The following is a 25,533-nucleotide window of genomic DNA, read 5'->3' as shown; positions in this document are numbered from 1 at the left end:
AAGCGCTAGGCGGCGCACGTGGGTGGCTGTACCGCGGGCGGGTACATGGCGGGTTCTGCAGGGCTGTCGCTGTGCGGGCATGCGCTGGTGGTGCGGGGCGGCAGCCGGTTACTGGCCACCTCCACTTCGAACAGGTGAGGGGTCTGGGTCTGGAGCAGGAGCCAAGGCTGCGGTCGCGCGTCGGGGCCTTGAGACCCCGGCTCTCCCGCACAGCCGGGGTTGCACCCGCCTTGGGGTGACCCCGGGGAGCCCCACTGCTACCTGTGAGCTCTCCGTTGCCACCTGGGCCCGGCCGCGTGCCTGCGCCGCGGAATGTCCGCTCTTCGCGCCTTTCTCCCAACATCCTCCCGGGGGTCCCCTAGCCGCCTGCCCAGAGCCCCGCGCCCTCCGCGGTGGGTCTTCGGCGCTCTTTGAGGGTTCGGCGCGGGACACTTCCGGGCTCTGCGAGGTCCGGGGGACGCTGGTCCTACCCTCTCTGGAGAGAGGGGTGAAAAGCAGCCCTTGCTTTCCCTTGGGGAGAGGGCTTTACTCCCGGGGACCAAGTTCGGCGCACTCCCTCTCTCCCCTCCCTCTTCCTGCGTAGGTGCCTGTTTCCTCCTCCCAGCCCACATCCCTCGACCCCGCCCTACTTGCCCTTCGGGGCTGGAGGGTTTTATCTGACACCTCCTCGCTCGGGGGTACTCCAGAGTCACTGCGCGCACCTCCCTAGTGGCCCATTACAAGGTCCTGCTTTTGCTTTCGCTAATTTCACGCCCCTTCCTTATCGTTCCCGGGATTTTTAAATCAGTAAATGTTTGTTGATCGAATAGTCTTGACCCAGGAGCCTCTTGGATATTAGTGGTGGTCAGTTTCGGCGTCTGTTTTCTTTCCCAGGGTAGTTTTGATTCTTCCATACTTGAAACAATGTGTCTGTCAAATGTAAAGGTACTCTCTGTGTTCTTTGTTCAGTGTTTGGTTTCAGAGATCCAATAAGATGTTAAGTTTAGATTTCACAGATTTATTCACAAACCTGTTGTCTGTCCCAGGTTATTTTGTTTTAGAGCCTCGGGGTATCTAACACATGCCACAGTGAGAGATGGCTAAATTAGACTCCATCTGGTTGCTTCATTCCATACCTTTTGAGGAAATCTAGTGGCTGGCTGGCACAGCTTCTGGCTTGGAGGACTGTTTCTCTTCCTGCACTGCAGTGTTCCACGTGAAAAGAGTTTGGCTGCAGTCACTTTAAAGGCTATAAATTTGCACGATGTCTTCTCTGTGCCAGGCACTGGAGGGGGAGCTCAGGGTCTGATAGGGAAGGTGGGTGGCTTCTATACTGGTAAATGCTTGGCAGCCATGGGAGCTTTTCTGGGGCAGATGAGACATTTTTCTAAACAAGTTATGGCGGTTTTAAACTTGGGTGCAAAAGACCCTCTGAAAACTCAATAACATCAGAATATAACTTCTTCTTACATAGCCATCTTGCACTGATGTTCTGCTTATCAAAGAACGGTATATTACTTCCTGTTGAGTTTTTGTCCTCACTTATTTCACTTAACTGACTTTTATGGACAGACCATATCAGATATGTATGGCAAATATAAATAGGTTAAGCAAATAAAGCTCCTTAACTGTTCCCTGAAATATCTTATTTATTTATTTATTTATTTATTTATTTATTTATTTTTGTCTGTGTTGGGTCTTCGTTTCTGTGCGAGGGCTTTCTCTAGTTGCGGCAAGCGGGGGCCTCTCTTCATCACGGTGCGTGGGCCTCTCACTGTCGCGGCCTCTCTTGTTGCGGAGCACAGGCTCCAGACACGCAGGCTCAGTAGTTGTGGCTCACGGGCCCATTTGCTCCGCGGCATGTGGGATCTTCCTAGACCAGGGCTCGAACCCGTGTCCCCTGCATTGGCAGGCAGATTCTCAACCACTGTGCCACCAGGGAAGCCCCTCCTGAAATATCTTATGGAGACAGTTTCTTGTGGATAAGACCCTTAGTGAGTACGCAAATTTTTCTGATCCAGGTTAAAAAAAAAAAAAGAAATGAGCATTATAATTAACGAAGTGCTTCCTTTAAAATGTTTTTGTTATTTTTTTCTTTAGTGATGATGACAGCCTCTTCATATATGATTGCAGTGCTGCAGAAAAGGAGACACAAGAGCATAAAGGGTGAGATGGTAGGGGCGCCTCTTCAGGGCTGATGCATGGTTTGCATAATGGGACCGTTTAGTCTGAGGTGTAAGCTGTTGTCTTATTTGCTGAATTCTTCATTTCTGTGACCCGGCTGTGTGGATAAACCAGGTGCCACCTCAGGAGAGAAATGTGGAACTACCTTTCAAATTCGGCATTAAGAATATTAGCACCTTTTAAAATACTTTAAATTCGTTTTTGTCAGTAATTAGCTATTTTACTGGCACTTTGAAATAACAGGGCAATTTTAAATGCATTGAAAGCATGTATATGAAATTAATTTTAGCTAACTGAAAGATAAAAGTAGAGTATGGTTTTTAAAAAAATTTTTATTGAGGTATAGTTGATTTACAGTGTTGTGTTAGTTTCAGGTGTACAGCAAAGTGAATCAGCTATACATCTATATATACATCCACTCTTTTTTAGATTCTTTTCCCATATAGGTCATTACAGAGTATTGAGTAGAGTTCCCTGTCCTATACAGTAGGTCCTTATTAGTTATCTGTTTTATGTATAGTAGTGTGTATATGTCAATCCCAATCTCCCAATTTATCCCTCTCCACCTTTCCCCCCTGGTAACCATAGGTTTGTTTTCAGAGTATGGTCATTCTGTATGGTGGTTTTCTTTAGAAGAATCGGGCTTGGGGCCCACTTTATTTTTCTTAATATGATTTGATCCCTGCCTCTAGTTGTAGATGAGTTCATGTCCTTGAGGGAGTGGGCCTCTGAGGGTCTTTGCAGCTCAGCCCTTGGGATTCTGGTGTGTATGCTGAGAGACTTTTCTGTTTAATTAGCTTTACTCCTTAAACATTAGAGTGGTCTCTAACCTCCCCATGTCCCCTTAATATGTTTTCTATTCTGGCTACGTGAACCTCATCACATTTTCTGCGTCCGATCACGTTATAAACGCACAGGGCTGGCCTGGAGGGCGCAGTCTCACTTGCTGAGGTAAGGCCTGACCTGTCCCCTCTCTTTCTCAGGGAGGACGGACAGCCCGTGGATAAGGGGAGTGACACGATTCTGGCGTCCACCTTCTCCAAGTCTGGCAGCTATTTTGCTTTAACTGATGACAGTAAGCGTCTGATTCTTTTCCGTACAAAACCATGGCAATGTCTGAGTGTCAGGTATGAAATGCTAACATTGAATCGTTACGATGTTGAACGCACGGCTTACACTTGCATGCCAATAACAATAGTGACAGTAGCGATAGTGTAAGAAGCTAACACAGAGCACCAGTTCTGTGCCAGGAGCTGTTTCGAGTGCTGTACTTGTGTTAACTGATTTAATTCTCATAACAGGCCCGTGAGTGGGGCGGGGCGGTGTTCTCACCCACACCGCTGCTCAGGAAACTTTGAAGCAGTTCCAGTTACTCAGCTCAGCTGGGCCCTGTCCTGGTCACTGGCTACAGAGTCTGTGCCCCTGGCCATTGTGCCATCGTGCTTTCCAAACAGTTTTCCTCCAGTCTTGTGGTGGCAGAAATAGAGAACGCCAGCATGCCCCCTGAGAGTGTGTCAGGGGCTTCGTGTAAGTTAAGGCACCTGGGCCACGGTTTTAACTTGGTGAGTTTTTAAGTCGGTACACTTACTTGCGTATCTCAAGGGCTGGGGGCTCAGCATTGATGGGAGATGATGTCAGTAACTCAGCAAGAACATAGCTGTCACTGGGCCTAGGTGTTTCCTCTTACCCAGCCAAGTCCTGTGCATGCTCTTCCGACTTTTTATTCTTCTCCTGCATCTCTCTCCATCATTTCCTCGAAGGGAGGGGGCACTGCGGTTTTCTGAGCGCTCGCTTCCCGAGAGCTTCCTCGTCTTTGGAGAGGAGGTGGGTGATGCTGACAGTCGGCTGGGGGCAGATATAAATGTCCTTTGGCTTTGATACGCTCTTAACTTGCACCTTCTCTGTTTCCTTCGGAGGGTGCAGGCTGGCTTTATTTTGATTGTTCTTTGACACTGATGGAAACACCCACCTGGAGCAGAGCCGGCCCTTCCCCTCCTCCTCGCCTCCCTGCGGCTGCAGGGTTTAACTGCCCTCTCATAATCAGAGATAAACGTGTGCGGTTATAATGTTCTAACTACTGAAGGGCCAAGGTCAAGGAATTTCCTGTTGTAGCCGACTCACACCTGTATTGGGACAGCTACACTTCTAAGATTTTTATCTCATCCTATTTGCTAAGAGAAGGATAAAAAGCCAGATTCCAGGTGGCATCAAAAGCAAGGAGTACCCACTCTGCGCTCGATTCCAGTCAGGTTAAAAATAAAGTCCAGTAACATTACTTCGTTTTTACCTTATACATGTTTTTGTGTATTAGATGGGCAATAGATGCTCATGTTTTAAAAGCTTAAAACAGAAAATTAAAAGGATGTACAGGGAATCTCCCTGCACCCATGCCCTCCAGCTATCGCCCACAGTCAATTACAGTTTCCAGCCCCAAAATGACTCTTAAATGTGTGTTGCCGTATAGCCACAGGATAATTGATGATGAGCTGCTCCTTCCTGCCGATGTGGATTCACATCACCCTCAACCGGAGAGGCCTGTGAGGCAGCGTCCTCCTGCCAGCATAGCCGGAACATTAGCGGGTCACTTAGAGCACAGACGATGTCATGTATTTTCGGGGTTCAGGGTTGAACATCGCCGGGAACGTTGGGGTTTCTGACCCTGAGCTCCCCCACAGGGATCCTTGCAGGTAGCCTTGGTTTTGCTTCCACAGCCTGTAGGGAGCGGGGAGGGCAGGCCCGCGACAGTGATGGCAGGTGATGGTAGCTGATGAGGCCGCCAGGGCTGCCGTGACGAACACCACAGCTTAAACAGCAGGTATTTAGTCCTCACAGTTCTGGGGGCTGAGGTCCAAGATCAAGGCGTCAGCAGGATTGGCTTCTCCTGGGCGTGGCCTGTAGATGGCCACCCTCTTGCTGTCCCTTCACACGGTCATCCCTCTGTGTGCTGTTTTCCTCTTGTAAGGATGCCCATCACGCTGGATTGGGGTCCACCTGAGCAGCCACATTGCACCTGAATCACCTCTCTAAAGGCTGTCTTTCCAAATACAGCCACATTCTGAAGTCTGGGGGGCGGTTTTAGATTCCAGCATGAATCTGGGGGGGGGGGCACAGTTCAGCCCGTAACAGTAGTTAATCTCCTTTCTTGACCCTGACTGCTGACTTTTTTTTTTTTTAATAGATTTTTTTTTTTAAAGTATTTATTTATTTATTTATGGCTGTGTTGGGTCTTCATTTCTGTGCGAGGGCTTTCTCTAGTTGTGGCAAGCGGGGCTCACTCTTCATCGCGGTGCGCGGGCTTCTCACTATTGCGGCCTCTCTTGTTGTGGAGCACAGGCTCCAGACACGCAGGCTCAGTAATTGTGGCTCATGGGCCTAGTTGCTCCGCGGCATGTGGTATCCTCCCAGACCAGGGCTCGAACCCGTGTCCCCTGCATTGGCAGGCAGATTCTCAACCACTGCACCACCAGGGAAGCCCCTGACTGCTGACTTTTGTCTGTGGAGTCTCCATACCTTACACCAGATTCTCAAAGGGGGCTTTGCCCCAAAAGATGAAAATCAAACGATCTAAAGGAATCTGGCAGTAATTCTTCTGCTAAAGTAACGGCTGTTTGGCCGTGCTGCTGGTACGCCCACCGGTGTACCTTGAGGACATGCAGACTGATTCTGCCTGCAGCGTGATGTTTCAGAGCTCTGATCGCCCTCCAAGGACATCCGTAAATCTGCGTCTGACCCCCAGGTTGACGAGGGGACCCGGGCAATGATCAGAGGACCCAGGGGATCCGGCCTGGGTCAGAGGAGACTCGGGGTCTTCAGGACTGAAGGGCGTGTTGGAGGTACACCCGATGGAGCCGATGGCAGAGACGTCTGTGCTGGGCAGTACTTCGTGAAGAGCAGCAACTGCGTGCAGTCCCGTCGTTTTCTTGGCCTCCCTCTTCATGGACATGTCTTACCTGCCTTTCACTTGTTCTGCTCTTCCAAAAAGTGCTTCAGTGAATTATCATATACAGACGTAATTTTTCTCATTTATCTGTAAAAGTTGCCAAAACTGAGTCGCCAAGTCTGAAGATGTGTATTTGTAAATTATGTCGCTTATCACAAATGGCCTTCCCAAGGGCTTTTCCCTTTACCCCCCCGAGTGCAGGAGCAGCGCCTCACACCCCAGCACTGAGTAGCGTCTAACCTTGGACTTGGGGCCGTGTGAGAAGAAAAGTGGGACCTTGCATGCTTGCCTTGTTAGGAGCGAGGAGAGCAGCCTCACCCTGAAGAACTGCTTGTATCTTGTGAGCTGTCTTCTCACGCCCTGTGCTTTCCTGCGGGGTGGTTGGGGAACGTGGGTTTTTCCCATTTGTGTTAAACGCATCCATCCACTGCGGCTGTCCTGTCACCCGGCCGTCCGTATAGCGTCGCGTGCTGAGCGAGACACTTCGGGTGAGCCTTGGCCGACAGGCTCCCCCAGGCCGCCGTCCAGAGCTGCCACGGGCGTGCTTGTGTGCAGACCTGCCCCTGTGGGGTCTGCGGGAGGGCAGCTGAGGGCAGGTTCGCAGGTGTCCTGTCTGGTCCCTGGAGCAGTGTGCTTTCCTACCACAGCAATTTTTTCCATTCTCCCCCTTGAATTTTTTTGGTTCATGTAAAAATTTGGGAACCTCAGAAAAGGCCAAAGTGGGAACAAAAACAGATCACCCTGAATCTCATCATCCAGAGATCCCTAGCAAGAGACACCGCGTGGCCCTCCAACTCGGCGTTTGCCTCCCCGGCACCTGCCTTCCGCCTGCGACAGTTTCCTCACGGGATCTGTTTCTGCCCCTGGAGACCTGTTTTGTCCTCCTCGAGATCACCTCCTCCCAGGCCGTGAGGCCACGGGCCTGACCTCTCTTTGGATGAGGGTGATTCTTCACCGAGGGGGTGTGCCCACTGTTAGGGCTCTTGACCCCTGGGTCCCTCGCAGGCCCACTGACCACTTCTGTGACGCGTGGGTGCGGGCGCAGGGCCTGCTGGTGGTGGGGAGAGTTGGCGGCCAGCTTGCTCTTGCTCTGTAGGTGGCAGCTCTGGACTTGCTGGAAGGCAGACACGCGGGTGAACTGCCACTTCTGTGTGCGTTCCGCGGGCGGGTAGGGATTTCACTCTGGACGTGGGCATGGGGGTGTCCACGCAGCCTGCCGCACTCCTGGGTCCTGGTTCCGGAGGTCCTGCCCTTCTGCCGGGGTGGCACGGCAAGCGCCCAGGGCTCTGGGGGGCTCTGGCTGTTCTAGAAGGGTCCTGCCTCGTGCAGGGTCTGAGGAGGGAGCAGGGGGTCTGCGTGACGTCGGGCTTCTTAGTGCGAGAGTTTAGGTGAGGCCTCCTCGGGTGCGGGGCAGGGCAGGTGTTCAGACGCCTGGTCCCCGTGACCGTGCCTGGGTCCCTCCACCCCGAGGCCTGTGGGTGTGCACTGAAGGGAAGGTGCCGTGTTGTTTTGTCTCTGGAAGGTCGTGTGTCGGGGCTTCTTTCCACGTGAGACCCAATAACACTTGGGGCCGTAGACCTCAGCGGTCTTGGTGCTGGGCGTTTTCCCTTTAGTCGTACGTTCTCTTGGCTTTTAAGTTGATATCCACAGAATAACTTTGTGTAGGAAATGCTTGCATTAGGTGGTGTGGAAGGCACGATGTGATTGGATGAAGTTAAGGAACCAGATTACAACTCCAGGGCCTCCCTCATGTTGCAGCCTTCGGATAATGGTGCCAAGGGGCTGGGCCGGGGCGAGCTCAGGGCAGGGGTCGTGTGTCTCCCGTTGCCTTTTCCTGTGCGTTTACCCTGAGCTCAGCGCCTTCCCTCTCTGATTACGCTTTTGCAGGAGAGCAGGGTGAGTTGAAGTCGCCAGGGTGACGACATGCAGTGGGCGGTTCCCCCCATGCTGGTCTAGTGGACGTCACCCTGGAGGGGGTGCGGCAGCTCTTCACCTTTGGGGCACAGACCCCTTTGGGATCCGATGGGCCCCCTCAGAACAGCACCCACCCTTGGTACATCTGACGTCCAGTTCATCCACATTTGACCGGCCGGGGCCCCGAGCGGCTGTGGGACCTGCTCACGGCTCAGAGCTCGCTCTAGCGGCCCCTTCCTCTGCCCCTGGCACGGAGGAGGGGGCCACACCCACCCTGGGGGGGGCCTGAGGAGAGGGGCCTGGACCTTGAACCCAGTGCCTCCGTGGAGCAAGGGAAAGCGCTGAGGCCCCAGACCCCGCAGAGGCCGAAGGTTGGTGCCCCCGGGGCTCGTTCTGCTGGGGCGGCATGGCCAGCCACCGATGGTCCTGTCCGATGGCCTGCTGCCACCTGTGTCCTGATGCCCACGGGTCCCAATTCCTACACCCGTACTGCACAGCTGAGCCACATCCTGGAATCGTTGCCAGGACGGGTTTAGCCTGAGAAGCTGGAAGCCCCCAGCTGGCAGAGGACAAAGGGGCGAGATGCGGAGCGGGAAGCGGGGGCTGCAGTGGGGAGGGGGCCGGCTCTGGAGGGCTCACTTCCTCCTGGGGTGGGCGAGCTCATTGGGATGCAAGCCTGTTGCTTCCCGAGGACTGTCCTAGGCCAGTGCGCCCTAGGAGGCCGTGCCTCCCCCTCCTCCCCCCAGGCCGTGGCCACGGGTTGTGCCTCCCCCTCCGCCCCCCAGGCTGTGGCTGCGCTCCGTGCAGGTGCTCAGTCGGCCCGCTAGGCTGTGCGGCTGTGGTGCTGGTGCCGCACAGGCCGTTTGTTTAAGTGACGGGCGCGCTGCGAGTTCTCATCAGTCTCGCCCTGGGGTCTGGCTCCCTTTCCTTGTTGTTTCCCCACGTTCATGGCATCACGCCTCCTTGCCGGGCGGCACCGGACCGAGGCGTGGGGGCGGTGCAGCAGCTGCCGAGCCCCGTGGCGGCGCCTGGAACCCAGCAGGGGCTCGCGCTAGCTTCTCTGTCCTCTCGTCCCTCCCTCCCTCCCGAGAGGCGGGCAGGGCTCTGATGGGCCCTATGTGAGGGGCGGGGGGCGTAACGTTCAGTTTCCGTTTCAAGCGGAAGTTTGGAGTCCCGGCTGCTGTGAGCTGGGTGTCATCTGCACGGACGTTAGCTCTTTACGGGGACAGTGGGTCCCCTTCCAGCCCTCAGGTGACAGCAAAGCTGAGACCGGCCCTTCTGTGAAGAGGCCATGCGTGTAGATAAACGGAAGGCATTTGTGTGTAAAGCAGCGTTACGGCTTGTCTCTAACGTAGAATGAAAAATACGGGTACCTTGTCGTGGAGAGCCTATTTTGCTACCTGGAAGACGTCCCAGTAGAAACAAAATGAAAAACGGCGACAGGAGGGAATGGCATGACCCCGACCCGGGGCGAGCAGGCCGGCGATGGGGCCTGTGTCACCACAGCTTGAGGTTTTGCTCCTCGTGGCTGACGTCATTACTGAGCCAGCTCGCAGACGTGCCAGCTCTTGTGGCTCCGGATCAAGCATGTGGATTTGTGATGTGCCCCCAGCGGAGGGGGCCGGCCCTCCCGTGTGCGCACGAGCAGCGCGCGCAGGGTCCTGGCGAGCCGGCGGAGCCGGCAGTGGGTGGGCGGTGCGGAGGGCGGGGTCCTGGACGGGAAGCCGCGGGGGCAGGAGGGCCCCCCGCAGCTGCGGTCGCGGCCCAGAGCGCATTGGCCTCTAGGAAGCTGGCTGCTGTCGTCCCCCCGACGCACAGGGAGGCCAGGGAGCCCCGCCCCCAGCACTCTATCACGACAGCCTTCAAACACACTGTCAAGCTGAGCGGGTCTCACGTTGGACACGTAGGTACCCGCCACCCAGATTCTGCCATTAGCACATTTTTAAAAGAAAAAATATCGCGAAAGTAGGTTTTGTCTGAGGCATTGGCTCTGTTTCCATCCTTTATGTTTTTGGCACCGTCTTCGGTAACTGCCACGTGGCGGGAGCCTTGCAGGTCAGCGGGCGGCCCTGGCGCCGACCGTATAGGCCGACCGTGGGCGTCTCTGGCCTTGTAGGTCTGTGGTGAGGAGGTGCACAGCCCTGACCTTCACGGCCTCTGAGGAGAAGGTTCTGGTAGCAGACAAGTCTGGGGACGTTTATTCCTTTTCGGTGCTGGAGCCGCACGGGAGCGGCAAGCTTGAACTGGGACACCTGTCGATGCTGCTGGATGTGGTACGTGGGCGACGTGCTTCATTGGCTACAGTCCGGCTCGGGACGAGGAGGGGGCGGCCTGTGTGCCAGGGGGGCGGGTTTGGGCTCCGCTGTGGGCAGGGCCCCAATTTCAGAGGTGAAGCTGGCAGCAGGCTGAAGGAGGACGGTCAAGTTAGGGGCAGCTGGGTGGTCTAGATGTGGGGGAGGCCCAGGTCGGGGAGACGAGGGGGAGGGGTGTGGAAAGAGCAGGCGTCCTCCGAGCCCCCGAGCCAGGAGCTGCCCCCCCAGAGGCCCCGAGAGGCCCACGAGGGCCGGGCTGCGGCCACGGGCGGCGGGCGGGGTGGGACCCTGCAGGGGCACACAGGAACCGGGGGGGTCGTGAAGGACAGATCACCAGGACTCAGTGGCGGGCTGGACATGGGGACATGTGACAGGAAGGAGAGGAAGGTGACCAGGTGCCGGAGACGGGAGTGGGCGTGGCCGGGCTGGGGCGGGAGCAGGAGGTGTGGGGCAGCTGTGGCCCTCGGGGGACACCTGAGCTGAGGCCTGGGGTGGCGGGGGGAGCCGGCCGTGCTAACCAGCCCTTTCTAACCCTCGTGCACAGGCCGTGAGTCCCGACGACCGCTATGTCCTCACTGCCGACCGGGACGAGAAAATCCGAGTGAGCTGGGCCGCGGCTCCACACAACATCGAGTCCTTCTGCCTTGGGCACACCGAGTGAGTGTCCCCCGTCCCTGTCCCCACACCGAGTGAGTGTCCCCGTCCCCGCACCCGCACCGAGTGAGTGTCCCCCGTCCCCACACCGAGTGAGTGTCCCTGTCCCCGCACCGTGTCCCCTGTCCCCGTCGCCCCAACTAGTGAGTGTCCCCCGTCCCCGTCCCCCCACCTAGTGAGTGTCCCCTGTCCCCGCACCGTGTCCCCTGTCCCCATCCCCCCACCTAGTGAGTGTCCCCATCCCCGCACCGTGTCCCCTGTCCCCGTCGCCCCAACTAGTGAGTGTCCCCCGTCCCCATCCCCCCACCTAGTGAGTGTCCCCTGTCCCCGCACCGTGTCCCCTGTCCCCGTCCCCTCACCGAGTGAGTGTCCCCCATCCCCGCACCCAGTGAGTCCCTCACCCTCCACAGAGCGAGGCTCAGGTTTGAAATGCAGGCGGACCCTTCAGCTGGGGAAGCTGGTCGCGAAGCGAGAGGTGCCTCCTGGGAGGAGGGGACCAGCCTGGGTGGCCTGGCCTGCATCGGTTTGCTTCCTCATGAGGCCCCGGTCTAGCTCACCCCCTGATCCCAGGGCTTCAGAACCTTCAGAACCTCCTTCCCTATTCAGAATCTATTTCCCAGAGGTTTTCTTGGTGGCACCGAGGTCTCAGTCCCCAGTTCGTGGTCACCGCAGGCCAGCGTAGATGCCCATCAGCGCCTGGCAGTAGTCAGAGGTCAGTGGGGTGTGTGTCGGGGGACGAGGAACGTGCTTCAGTAATTTAAGTCGTCCAGGCGGGTGGCGTTGCTCTGCGATCTGTCTTCTGGCAGGTGAGCGCTCGTTTAGTAAGTGAAGTTTGACGTTATGTGAGGGTGGCGTTTCTGAAGAATGTTGCTCTCCTGAGGCAAAAGGCTGATTACAGTTTTCAGGAAGGAAAAGCACTTAGTTTAACTGGCTGAAGTGTTTTAAACTACGTTATTTGAGGCAGGGGAAGAATTGGAGGAATTTAATTCAATTCTGATGTTGCTCCTGTTTCCTGGTTTTTGAATGGAATGTAAACGTTGACCTTAAAGGTCGATGGTTGCTGGGTTTGTACGTCATGATAGCGTTGTTTTAGCTTTTATTCAGTTGTCTAGTAATCCTGCGAGCAGGGTTCCTGTGACTTGCCAGGCCCCGCCCCGTTGCCGTCTCTCGGGGGTCTTTGCTGCTCCCCACCCCACTGGGCACACTGTGCCTCGGGGCCTTTGCATCTGCCGTTCTCTCCACCGGGCAAGCTCTTGCCCATGCGGCTCAGCGCCCTCCTTCACTCAGCTTTCTGCCCGATGCCACCTGCCCTCTCAGGAAGCACCCCCCCCCAGCCCCTCCCAGCTGGGCTTCTCAGCCTGTGCGGCCAGTTCAGAGCCATGAGCCACCAGGTCTCAAGTGAGATGTGCCAGTAGTTAGTGTAAAACACCTGATTCCAGACAGTGTGAAAAAACAATGTAAAAATAGCTCATTATTTGTTATATTGATTGCAGGTTGAGATGGTAACATTTTGGGTATATTGAGTTAAGTCAAAACATAGTATTAAAATTAGTCTCATCTGAGTCTATTTACCTTTTTATCGCGGTTATCAGCAAATGTAAAATGCCCTTCGTGGCTCACATCGTGGCTGGGGCCGTGTTTCTGTTGGACGGGCCGTTCTGAGCCTCCGCTGACACCCAGGGTCTCCTATGGCCTGTCTCCCCCCGAGTCCTAGACTTGGGGCACGTCTTTGTCAGGTTTGCTCACTGCTGTCTGCAGCCCTCAGCACAGCGCCTGGCACGAGGTGCTCAGTGGATATTTCGGCGAATAAATGACCAATCATTGCTCTTTAAGAGTCTTGGTGAAGGCCCTGGAAACTGTGGTTTCCACTCCTTTCCTGTAGAGACATCGAGGTGGCTCGTACCCGCTGTCGTGGACGTGCCATTGCGGGGGACACCGGCTGCATTCCCCCTGCAGCGTGTACTTGTTCCTTTTTGAGGGCCTTCGGGGAAGGCTGTCCTGGGGAGGGAGGGTGGCTGCAGCCAGGACGGGGCCCAGGCCGGGGTGAAGCTCCAGGCGGCTGGGATGGGAACCGGTGGAGGCGAGGGAGCCACGGGGGCCCCCCTCCCAGGGGTCCCCACCTCCCCAGGGGTCCCCAGGCGCCCGTGAGCTAGTGAGCGCGTTAGAGATGCGGGTGCGCGCCTGCAGCCCCGAGGCTGCTTTCTGGGGGGAGCTGGCTTGCTTGGGTGAGGCTCGATGGGTGTGGCTCTGGCTGCGGTCAGTGGTGCCGCTCCCCTTCCACCCCGCCCTGCTCGCAGGCCACCCTGCTGTCACAGACCCCGTGCGCGCTGGGGCAGCTCCCGAGCAGGGCAGACCCGCTGGGGCCTTCCTGGCAGGCGCGGCCGGGGGGTGCCTCTGGGCCCGAGTGACAGGGCGTGCTCCCCACGCAGTCACGCTGCTCCTCTCGGCTGCTCTTGGGGTCAGGGTCGAGGTGATACGGGCGGGGCAGAGTCACAGCAGCCCGGCTCACCTCTGCTTCTCTCCACCTGTAGGTTTGTGAGTCGCATCTTCGTGGTGCCCGACCACCCCGAGCTGCTCTTGTCCTCCTCCGGGGTAAGTGCTGCACTCCCCACGCGCGCCCCGCTCCCCTTGGTGGGGTTGCAGCCTGGAGCCTCGCTTGGGGGAGGGCCTGTCAGCCAGCAGCCTGTCTTTTGTTCCCAGTGTGGTCGGGAGGTCAGCACGTGCCTTTCCTGGGTGGCCGTCCACTAGGTGGTGCTTGTGGGCCGCAGGGTAGAGCTGGCCGGCCCGCTCCCTGCTCCAGGGCTGTGCGTGTGAGTGCGTGTGCGGGCGCTGAGCCGGAACCAGTGTGCAGGGACTCCGGTCTGAGGGGTCCTTACAGCACCGTGACCTCATTAAAACGGTTGGTAGACGGCCCTTTCCGAATCCCAGAGGGACCTGGTTCCCCTCCTCCCCATCGCTGCTGCTCTCAGCCCTTCTCCCTGACCCGCCCCTGTGTGAGTGCGTGGAGAGGGGCCAGGCACTTGGCCTTGGTGGAAGTTTGATCAGTAAGTACAGCAGCTCTGTCCAGGAGCCGGCAGCCTTAACAGCTGAGTGATTAGTGGCACCTTCCTCTAAGGAATACTCTTTAGAAGGACCATCAAGCAGCACTCTTGCTGAAGTGCAGGTTTCGAGTTCCTAAATGGCTCTGATTCTTCTTTTCTTTTCAGAAGCTCTGCCCACAGCCCTTCATCTTTGTCTTTCCACCCTTTAGCTTTTTATGCAAGTCAGGGGCCTGGGGTGGGCTGGGGGCCTCATGGACTCCTGACGGGCAGGCCTTCCAGGCGGTGGCCACGTCCCATTTCCTTCACCAAGTGTGGTTTCTCACAGGTTTTTACTTTTCCGTTCTCTTGTCCTGTTCTTGAAAGTGACTTGTGAAAGTAAAGAGGAGAAAATAAACGTGCTGGAGTTCCCAGAGATAGCCAGTTTCTGTGAATTCTGCTGTAAGCCTCTTTTACAATAAAAAAAAAAATACTCAGCCATACAGAAAAGCGTAGCGACCACCTTTGGTCTTACCACTTAGCTTTGTCAAGTCCAGCATTTTGCTTCTACTCCTTTTTACAGAAATGCAGTAGGGCTGGCGCTGGCCGTGCTGGGTGCCCCATCCCATTGCCGTCCTACCTCCTCACGGGCCACCCGGCCGGGCCGTGGTGTGCTACGTGCCCTGCACGCTGTGAAGTGCGGATTGTATGTTTATTTAAGGAGTCAGACGCTGCTGTTAGGCTTAGAGTGGAAACCAGCACTCCACCCCCCGTGGCCTCCAAGGCAGGCCCTGGGAGCCTTCAGCTGCGTCCTCTTGATGGCCCGTGTTTCCAAACGACACGAGTCATCAAGAAACAAGCATGAGCAGTTTCCTCCTGTCAGCTGCTGCCATCTGCATGGGAAGCAGCAGTTTTCCTGCCTGCATCCCCTCCCTCTTCGCTGGTGGGCTCTTTGTCTCCTGAAGGTGCCCCCGACCTTGTTTGGGGCACACATCATGGGGCGGCTTTCTGAAGGTGCAGGGAGGGTGGTTAGGAGCCTGCCTTTCGGGAGGTGCCCTTCGCCCGCCCCCAGCACTCGGTTATCAGGCAGGTGTACGATGCTCAGTCAGATGTTTCCCTGCAGATTGTCAAGCCGTTGCTCCAGGCTTTTCTCTGGTTTTTAGTTTGCTTGGTTTTCTGCCCGCTTTTTCTTTTGAGAAGTCTGAGTCCTTTATGTGGGGTCTGATCGCCCTTCTCTCTGGCCGTTTTTTGGGGGCCTTCTCACCCCGTGCTCTGAAGAATGATGGAGCAGGGCGGGGGTGTCATGGGGGCCCTGAAATTAGCTGCACAGTCAGTGGCTCTTTCCATTCTGAGTCTTCAGGTCCACAGACCTGGGAGTTTTCTTAGGTTCCCTCCCCCTGGAGCCGTCCCCACCTCACTCTTCCTGGGATTTGTGCAGTTGGATGTTTGACCCGCTGTCTGACTCCTGATTCTTTCCTTTCGTATTTTTTCTCTCATGTTCCTGCTCCTTGTTCTGCTTTGGGGGAGATTTTCTCAACTTTATTTTCCAGCCTTCTGTGGGAATGTTAATTTCTGCCGTGATTTCTACTTTTCAAGGCTCTTTCTCGTCCTTGGAATGTTCTTTCTTCATAGCCCCCATTCTTGCATCCTAATGCAGACTTTGGATCTCCTTGAGGTGGTGTGACGTGTGCTTTTTTTTAGGGATTTTCCTGTGTGTGTTTCCTTTCCTCCCTGTGTGTCGCCCGCCTTTCCAGCTGGAGGTTTTCCTCGATGTCTGGTGGTCCGTCTGTCCGCTTATGGCATTGGGGCTGGGTTTGCGAGCCCGGGTGTCAGACTCGGGCACCCGGCTGCACCCTTGTGGGAGCCCTCCTGGGTCAGTCAGTCCTCCTTTTCTCATGGGGGTGGGGTTCGGTTTCCCGTCTTCACCCTTTGTGGGGAGGGGCCCCGTGTCTCTTCTCTACATGTGTCCCAGCATCCCCGAGACCAAGACCTCTTGTTCACATCGTCTGTCCCCAGCAGCTGGGTTCTGTCTGCATCTACCCGTGATTGTCTTTGTCCTGGAGGGCTCTGCTCTAAAACACCCCTTGTCGCCTGGGGGGACTAGGGGCGAGTGGGGACACCTGTAGACGTGCGTTTGTCTCCCTGTTTATCAGCCATAGTCACGGCAAGACATTCATACTCACATCCCAGCATCCGGAGATTCCTGCCTTAACCATTCGGGGGAAGTTAATTTTCCTCTTTCTCTCTTGGTCATTTAAATCACACAGAGGTTCTTCTCATTGGACTTCGTATTTGCTCTGCAGGTGGCCGTGGCCTGTGCATGTCTGGTTTTAGTAAAGGGATCCCACTCACAGGAGGGGTTTTTCTGAGGCGGATGCTGGCGTGGACCCTGCTCCGTTTCACTCACTGTCTGGTCCTTCTCCTTAGATGTGTGGTTCTATTTCCTGCTGTCCTAATGAGTGTTGTAACGAACGTTTCTTAATATGACCCTCTCCTCTTTTTTATATTACCGAGGTAACGTTGGTTTATAACGTGTAAGTTTCACATGGACGACATTGCATCTTGACTTCTTCATACATTACAGTGTGCTCACCACCAAAAGTTTAGTCTCCATGTGTCACAATACAGTACAGTTGACCCCCTTCACTCATCTTGCCCTCCCCCCACCCCTTCCCCTCTGGTAACCACTACTCTGTTCTTTGTATCTGCATGTTTGTTTTTGTTTCGTTTGTTTACTTTTTATATTCCACGTATGAGTGAAATCATATGGTATTTGTCTTTCTCCATCTGACTTATTTCACTGAGCGTAATATCCTCCAGGTCCATCCATGTTGCTGCAAATGGCGAGATTTCATTCTTTTTTATGGCTGAGTAATGTATTGTGTGTGTGTGTGTGTACCACATTCTTCTGTTGATGGGCACTTTGGTTGCTTCCAGATCTTGGCTATTGCAAATAATGTGGCAGCGAACAGAAGGGTGCGTATATCTTTTCAAATTAGTGTTTTTGTTTTCTTCTCGGGTGGAATTGCTGGATCATATGGTAGCTCTATTTTTAATTTTTTGAGGAACCTCCATACTGTTTTCCACAGTGGCTGCACCAGTTTACATTCCCACCAACAGTGCACGGGGGTTCCCTTTTCTCTACATCCTCGCCATCATTTGTCATTTGTTGTCTTTTTGGTAGTAGCCATTCTGGCAGATGTGAGGTGATATCTCATTGTGGTTTTGATTTGCATTTCCCTGATGATTAGTGATGTTGAGCACCTTTTCATGTGCGTGTTGGCCATCTGTATGTCTTTAGAAAAATGTCTATTAATAGTCTCTGCCCCTTTTTTTTTTTTTTTTTCCTCTGCCCATTTTTAAAGGTTTTTTGTTGTCGAGTTGTAGCAGTTCCTTATCTGTTTTGGTTTTTAACCGCTTATCAGATATATGATTTGGAAATATCTTCTCCCATTTGGTTGGTTGTCCTTTTGTTTTGTTGATCATTTCTCTCGCTGTGTAGAAGCTTTTTAGATTGAAATAGTTCCATTTGTTTATTTTTGCTTTTATTTCCTTTGCCTGAGGAGATATATTCAGAAAGATATTGCTAAGACCAGCATCAAAGAGCGTACTGCCTGTGTTTTCTTCTAGGAGTCTTATGGTTTCAGGTCTTACGTGTAGGTCTTTAATCCATTTTAAGTTCATTTTTGTGTATGGTTTGAGATTGTGGTCCAGTTTTATTTTTTTTGCATATGGCTGTTCAGTTTACCCCACACCATTTATTGAAGAGACTGTCCTTTCTCTGTTGTACGTTCTTTACTCCCTTGTTGTAAATTGTCCATATGTGCATGGGTTTATTTCTGGGCTCTCAATTCTGTTCCATTGATCTGTGTGTGTGTTTTTCTGCCAATACCATGCCATTTTGATTATTGTAGCTTTGCAGTATAGTTTGAAATCAGGGAGCGTGATACACTCTAGCTTTGTTATTCTTTCTCAAGATTGCTTTGGCTATTCAGGGTCTTTTGTGGTTTCATACAAATTTTAGGATTTTTTTGTCTTATGTTTGAAACATGTTGTTGGGATTTTGATAGTGATTGGACTGAGTCTTCAATTGTTTTGGTTAATGATGTACATTTTAACAATGTTAATTCTTCTAATCCATGAGCAGGAATATCTTTCCATTTGTTTGTGTTTTCAGTTTCTTTCTACAATGTCTTATACTTTTCTGAGTACAGGTCTTTCATCTCCTTGGTTAAATTTATTCCTAAATAAATTGTAAGTGGGGTTGCTTTCTTAATTTTCCTTTCTTTTAGTCTGTTGTTAGTGTGTAGAAGCACAGCAGATTTTTCTACATTGTGTACCCTGCAACTTTACTTATTTATTATTTCTAGTAGTCTTTTGGTGGAGTCTTTTCTATATATAAAATCACATCATCTGCAAACAGTAACAGTTTTACTTCTTTTCCAATTTGGATTCCTTTTCTTTTTCTTGTCTGATTGCTGTGGCTAGGACTGCCATTACTGTGTTCAATAAAAGTGGCCAAAGTGGGCATCCTTGTCTTTTTCCTGATAAACCCTCCTTTTTTTGCATTTATGTTATTTTTGGAGCACACATCAAGGCCATGCCAGTTGACACTCTCATGGGTAAAAAACGGATGTCCTCTTTTCACGCATTCTTAAACAGTGATGTGGACAGTTGTCACATGCTCATTAACCCCATGTGTTTCTCCTTGTGCGAATGCATGCTCATTGATGGGTCCGTGTGTATGTGAGTGCATGTGTGTGTGTTCACTCCCAGCCCGAGCATAGCAGGTGTTGTCTTTGACCTCCGGCACGTGACAGGGTGTCTTGTGTCCTTGCCCATTTGGCTGTGTGGGGTCACCCATGTTTACTTATTGGTTTGTGTGACTCTTTGCACAGTTGTTACTAAGCAAAGAGCCTTTAGCTGGGAGAGAGGCGCAGTGTCCATCGCTGAGTTATTCCCACTACCTGGTGAAGCCTGGATGCCTCATTGGGTGCTGACCCGTCCTTGGTGTGTGCAGGACCGCACCCTGAGGCTCTGGCAATACAGAAGCGGCCGCGAGTTGCATTGTTGTCACCTGCCCAGCCTGCAGGAGCCAACGGAGCCCTGGAGCGACAAGGTAACCTCGTGTTTGTCTCTGGTTTATAGGGCGTCTCTCCAGTCATGGATCCTGTGGAAAAAATTCATTTTACGTTGGAAAAGTTTTTTTCCTGTCAATGCAAACTTCTTCCAGCTTGAGAGGAATCGTGTATTTCAAATTCTGAAGGCACCTAGTCATGTAAATGGGAAAAAATTTATATCTTACCATGTTTGCATTCAAACCACTAATTTACAGAAAGGCCTCTAATCCTGCTTGGAAATGGAAAAAATAGTGGTGCCTGTCAGGGAGCTGAGCATGTCCAGGGTTCCCTACCTCTGTCCATCGTGGGTCAACCTCATGTCCTCAGGATGGCGCACTGGCCAGTGCATCCCCAGGTCAGGTCACCTGGGCCTTCAGCTATCAGGGGATCTGCAGGGGAGAGGGTGTGGGCTGCTTTTCAGGAGCTTGGGGTTCTTCGCTCTGATGCTCCCGGGCTGGTGCCCTGTTTGGCTGGGGTCCAGCTGGTCACACGTGGATGGTTCTGGCAGCTTCCAGAGGCCCAGCTGGGCCTGGTGGGGAGGGAGGGTCTGCTCACGCATTTCCCGGGCCTGCAGAGCTGGCCTGGGGGCTGGGGTCATGATGACCAGGGTGGCAGCCCGTGGCACGGGGCTTTGCCGCGTGTCTAACGAGACCTGGGCCTGAACTGAAGGGCTCTCCTGCCTCGTCCTTGGCTTCTCGGTTCTCTCGTCCACCCCGAGACCTCTCTGTAGCACGTGGGCAGGTAGGCCTGACGTGGGTCAGAGCCCCAGGACCCCAGGGCTGAGGCCACCCAGCCCAGTGGCTGCAGGGCCCTCCGGGTCAGTGGCCTCCAGCTGCTCTGGCCGCCCCCGTGCGCGCCTCCGCCTTGGGTTTCTGCAGCCATGGTGCCCCCGTTGGAGCTGCGGCAAAGAGAGGCCTGCTCGTTCTGCCTTCTTCCCGTCCGCGCCCTCCTCACCCCTGACGCCCCTGGACGGCGAGGAGAGAGCATAGAGGGAGGGGGTCAGCACGAGCAGCTCCCTGCAGGAGCCGGGGCAGCCCCCGAGAGCTGTGCGTGGAGCTGCCGTGTCCCCCCCGCCCCTGCTGGCGCCGACCCCAGGCTGCTTCCTCTGCCGGAACGCGTGGACGCTCACGTGCACGCCTTTCTTTCCTCCCCGTGTGCTCTGTCCTCCCTCCTTTTTGAGCAATTCCATTGGCCTTGGAGATGTGGCACAGCTCCGGAGGGAGGGCCAGAGCCACGGAGCGGCCTCTGCCGTCTGCCCCGTGTGTTGGAATTCCCCGTGAACTGTGCCCTCACTGGTGTCCAGAGAGTCCTGCAGTGTCTTCTCTTTGCCTGTCATGGACCACACGTGGGGACCGTCCATCCTGCAGCAATGCTCGCAGTTTGAACAGAGCAGCCCGGCATCGGGTCCTGACAGGCTGACATCTCTGAAGCCGCTGCTTTTCCTTTCAGAGGTTTGCTGCGTCCAGGATCACTTACTGGCGCCAGGAGGACTGCGTGGCGCTCTTGTGTGACGGGTAAGCCCACGCGGACCCGTGTGGGAGGGAACAGCGGGCTGTGTCTCCTGGGTCGGGAGGCTTGGACGGTGATGTTGGCTTGGCATCTCCCCGCAGTGAACTTCACTTTACGAGCCCTGCTGCTGCGGGCCGGGTGGCTTCCTTTCTATGCGCTGCATCTTAGTCCGCTAGGGTGAAGGTAGCAGTGGCCCCCGGCTGGTCTTTTGTGCAGATAGAATCCCAACGAAGGGTCGGCTGTGGTAGAATCCACCTCAGTCAGTCCCAGTTGGGCTGGCGGTGCTGACGAGGTGGGTGTGGGGAGCACGGGCCACTCAGCTGTCCCCTCCTGAGCCTTGTCTGCATGCCGGGGGGGTGTTTGGGGGCCTCCCACATTGTCACTTGTCCTGACAGCAGGCCTGGGGTGGGTGGCTGAGCTCGTGTTGGAAATGAGGACGCAGGGTTAGAGGGTAAAAAGCCTGCTGGGGAGGGCTGAGCGCGGCCCGGGGTCCCGTCCGCTGCTCGGTGGGCGGGGCGGCTGTCTCATCCGCACGGCTTCGTCTTTGCTGCCTAGTAAGCTGTCCCCGGACTTCGGGACTGGAGTGTTTGTTAGCTCACGGTTCCCGGGGTCGGGGAAGCGGGAGCAGCTTGGCTGGGGGCTCTGGGCTCAGGGCGTCCCGAGGTTGCAGCTGAGGCGCTGGCGGGGCTGGCCCGGGGCTGAGCGCCCCCGTGGGCGCCGTCGTGATGGTCCTCTCTCTCCCTGGGAAGGCTGCCCGCGGTCTGCCTCTTCCAGCTGGATGCCCCCCGGCGGCAGCTGGTCTTCCAGCAGCAGCTGACTTTCCAGCACAGAGTGTGGGACGCCGCCTTTGAGGAGGCCCAGGGGCTGTGGGTTCTGCAGGACTGCCGGGAGGCCCCCCTCGTGCTCTGCAGGCCTGTGGGCGGCCAGTGGCAGGTGAGATGGGCGGCCCCGCTGTTTCCGTCGATCACGCCTGTGCCAGCGGCTGTGTCCTCGGGGGGCAGCGGCCACAGGGCTTGCGGCGTGGGTGCAGGGAGCTGGGTGCCTGGCCGGGTTCTTCAGTGTCATGGTGCCTGCACGGGTGTCTCGGGGGCGAATTGTTGTCATTGGTATGTCGCATGTCCTGTTAGAAGCCTGTGATTGTTCTGCTGACACGTCTTTTTAGGAGAAAAGCCCACAGTTGGTGAGCCCTGGGTGTGTATCCTTAACATTTGCAGCCTCAGCACAGCCTTGCGCTGGGGCAGTGGTCCCGCTGGATAGTGAGGGGGCCCCTCCTTGCAGGTGGCCTGGGTGAGCCTGTGCGTAAAGCAGGGATGTCACCTCCCGCCTGTCCTGTGTCTAAGGTGCCATGGGGAGAAGCAGGTGACACCCGCAGAGCCCTTTGCAAACTTGCATGGCCTTGACGAGTGCTCAGAGCTGCCCGACAGCTCGCTCGGGTGTCTTTATCTGAAAGCCAGCAGTGAGCGATGCCGCCAGCTGGTGCCTGCCAGGTTGCAGACACCTTGGACGGAGTCCCGCGTGGCGAGCCGCGGCCGCTGCCGTGCCTGATGGACCGGGGAGAGCGGCCTTGCCGCCTCCTGTGAGCGCAGGGCTCACTACTGCCCACCAGCCTCTTTCTAACAAAGGTTTTCCGTTCGTCTTCTCAGTCTGTTCCCGCAACTGCTGCGTCGAAGAGGGTCTGTGCTCACCTTCTCGAGAACTGGGCCATGTTGGAAGGTGAGGACCTGCCCTGGCCTGCTTGGCAGGGTCATGTTCAGCCGTGGGCACGGGCGGAGGCAGGTTCCAGAGCGCGGAACGCAGCAGGGAGCCCTCCCTGTGCATGAGGGTGCAGGGCCTGTGGTGGGTGCGGTGTGTGTGTCCGTGTCCGCGTCCGCGTCAGGACAGCAGAGCTGCTGTGAGCCGGGGCCTGGTTGGCTGCAGGGCCACGGTGGGCCGCGCCCTTGGTTCCCTTAGAGGAGATTCAGGTGCCGAGAGCCCCTCCGTTTGTGCTGGCAGAAGGCAGGCTCTTGGGACGCAGCTTCTGGCTGTGTCTGGGGGATGCTTTTAACTCAGCCCTGGAACTCAGGTGCCTTCACTTGAATAAAATCATTGCTCAGAAGACTTCTTGGGAAGACAAACCACCGTCCGGATGGAGGTCTGGGTCCTCCGAGCTCTGGGGACACAGACGCAGCTTCGGTGTGTACAGACGCTAGAGCGGCCCGCACGTCCCACTGTTGCTGTGGGTCCTGCGGGGTCTGCGTCCGGGCCACTCAGTGGTTGGCACATTTCAGGTCCCCGCTGGCTGTTGGCTGGAGGACACCCCAGTCCCCAGCGCAGAGGAGCAGGGGCACGGTGCCGACAGGACGCAGCCACAGCCTCTGCACCTGGCCTCCCGGGGACGCCCGGGCTTCGCGTGTCCTGTTAGAAGCGAGTCCTCGGTGCAGCCAGGCGTGGCCACCAGGAGGTGGGCATCCTTGGGGCCATGCCAGAGGAGGCGCCGCAGGTCCACGGAGAGCCGGGTGGTCAGTGTCGCAGGAGGGTCCCTGCGGCCCACCACGTCCCCCGCTGGAAGCAGAGCCCCTGCGCTCCTGTGGCACGCTGGCACCCATTCTTGTTCCACACAGGCCCTGCTGGCACGGACGGGGGCTTCAGCAGCCTCTACAAGGCCACCTGCGACAACATGACCACCTACCTGAAGAAGAAGGAAGAGCGGCTGCAGCGGCAGCTGGAGAGGAAGCGACGCGGGGGGCCGCCGTGCGGGTCCGGCGGGCAGACCAAGAGGATGAAGGCGGGGCGCGCACCACGGAGCTGCTCGTCCTAGCTCGGCTCGGGATGCCCCTCGGGGTTGCTCGCAGCCTCGGGCGGCGGGACGCTGTGCTCGCCCCTCCTGCCCGCAGCGCCCTGACACAGGCAAAGGGGACCTCATTCCCGACTCGGGCTTGGGGGCGGCGAGGTCCATCCCGACTCCGCGGACACCTGGGGCCCTGCCGGCTAGCTGGACGGGACCCTGGGCTCTAGAACATTCTGTTGCTGAGCAGAGCCCTCTGGCTGGAGGGAGGCCATGCAGCGTGTTAGCCGCCATGCCTGAGCAGTAAGTGCCTCCGAGCCCCTTCCCTTCACACCGGAGGGTACGTCACCCTGCAGTTGTGGCGCTGTCCTTTCCCGCTCGTCCACGCGGCTTCCTCTAGGGGAGCCTGGAAGCAGACGGACGTCTTTCCAGCAGCGCGGTGCACACCTGTGCTTTTCTCCAGTCCCCTCGCCCTTCTCGATGGTCCACTACGCTGTCCAGCAGGCGGCTGCGCGCCTCGGGGGCCGTAAACCTGAGGGGAGTTAAGTCCTCGGTTCCCTGGGCAGCGCTGGCTCCGGTGCTCAGGCCACTTGGGGTGCGGAGAGCTCATCGCCGGGCTGGTGGAGACGGGCTTGTCCGCGACGCGTGAGGACAGAGAAGCCTGGCTGCACACTTACTCCGCAGGGAAGTGATGGGTGACGTTGTGTCTGTTTGGTTTCGGGATGAACTTTGTCCACGTGCTGCAGGCAGGAGGGTCGGCTGAATTCTAATTACTGATCAATAAAGATGAGCTTTTTTGCAGCTTCTAGAAATTTTAGCAGCAACACATGGAGCTAATCTCAAAATATATGAGCAGAACCATGTTTGATGAGTGTGCTGTTTCCGACTGAAACGTTTGCTTTTTGATTTGAAGGAAAACATTTCTTTGGTGTGGGGTTTCACAGGGTACTTGGACACAAACCATTTTGTGTATCAAAAGCTGGAAAGCTTCAAGCTTTCCCTAAGTGCCTTATTTTACTTTAAACATCGATCTGAAAACAGTGCTGTTTGTGAACTGCCCAGGGTAACTTCCCGCAAGGGACATCAGGACCTGCCCAGACTGGGGGCTGTCTCGGGCAAAGGAGAGCAGAGGAGGTGTGCCTGGGGTGGAATGGGGTCCCCAGGGCGGAGTGAGGTGCCCTGGCCATGGTCCTGGAGGGGGAGCCTGACCTCGTTAGCTCTGCACTGGGCACAGGAAGGGTTTTCGTTAGTAGTCTGCTCTGAATTCTTGGTGTTAGGAGCAATTTAGGTTTTTTCTTGTTGGCGTCTTGGTCTAAGATAGGGGTCAGCAAACGGGCTCACGGGCCACATGCCGCCCGTTGACCAGTTTTCTGTGGTCTGTGAGCTAAGCGTAGTTTTTACATTTTTAAAGGGTTGAAAAAAGTCAAAAGCAAAATATTTCGAGATATGCGAGTGTCCATAAATAAAATTTTGCTGGGACACGCCCACGCCTGCTCGATTGGGGGTGTTTGGTGTCGGCTTTGGGGCTGCAGCAGCAGAGTGGGATGGTTGCCGCGGAGACCAAATGGCCTGCACAGTCTACAACCTTGATTATCTGGCCCTCTACAGAGAGCCTTGTCAGTCCCTATTGCGCTCCCTCTCAAGTCTGTTCAGTGTTCTAAGTGAACTGGTTAATTTCACCGCGTTGCATGTGGTCCCTGAGGGCAGGTCGGGGAGCAGGCCTCTGGAACCCTGGTGTCCCAGCTCCGGGCAGCAGGGGCGGCGCTGAGGGGTGTGTGAGGCTGGCCTCTTGCACCTGATTGGGAGGCTCAGACTTACGATAGCGGTAGCACCAGGCAGCCTGTCCGGGAGAGCAGAGCACAGGTGAGAGGGGCCACGAAAATCTCCCGCCTTTCCGGGGATTGCTTTAAAGTTACTTGCATTCTTATCGAAGCTACACACGCACGTGTCAGAGACCAAACTGTACTGATGGGCTGACTGTGACCGTGATCTGGTCTGCTCCTTCTCCCACACACCCCGTCCCCACTTGGGCGATCCATGCCTCTGTCCCCGGGGCTTCGGCCGCTGGGAGCCCGGCAGCAGGTGTCGGGGAGTGGGAGGGGGAGGGAGGCGGCGGCCTTCTCTTCTGCTGCAGTGCCCA

General features: G+C 55.7%; 1 protein-coding gene across 3 annotated transcripts; it reads left to right on the top strand.

The window, feature by feature from the left end:
• Positions 1-24,256, top strand: WDR4 (WD repeat domain 4). 3 transcript variants are annotated; one of them, XM_059921644.1, is made up of 12 exons: positions 1-134; positions 2,080-2,145; positions 3,147-3,290; positions 10,134-10,290; positions 10,874-10,986; positions 13,515-13,575; positions 19,021-19,119; positions 20,570-20,634; positions 21,379-21,562; positions 22,273-22,342; positions 22,897-23,069; positions 23,230-23,311. In XM_059921644.1, exons 1-11 carry the CDS (start codon positions 46-48, stop codon positions 23,028-23,030), a joined length of 1,182 nt encoding a protein of 393 aa, XP_059777627.1. In that variant the 5' UTR covers positions 1-45; the 3' UTR covers positions 23,031-23,069; positions 23,230-23,311. The 3 variants fall into 3 exon arrangements, with proteins under 3 accessions (XP_059777627.1, XP_059777625.1, XP_059777626.1); XM_059921642.1 differs by lacking the exon at positions 21,379-21,562 and having other exon boundaries at positions 23,230-24,256; XM_059921643.1 differs by lacking the exon at positions 22,897-23,069 and having other exon boundaries at positions 23,230-23,516.
• Positions 24,257-25,533: the final 1,277 nt, after the last annotated feature.

Source organism: Balaenoptera ricei, chromosome 4 (genome assembly GCF_028023285.1).
Source record: "Balaenoptera ricei isolate mBalRic1 chromosome 4, mBalRic1.hap2, whole genome shotgun sequence".
NCBI classification, from domain to species: domain Eukaryota; kingdom Metazoa; phylum Chordata; class Mammalia; order Artiodactyla; family Balaenopteridae; genus Balaenoptera; species Balaenoptera ricei.
The sequence above is the reverse complement of the archived record's forward strand: the minus strand, read 5'-3'. Positions and strand labels throughout refer to the sequence as shown.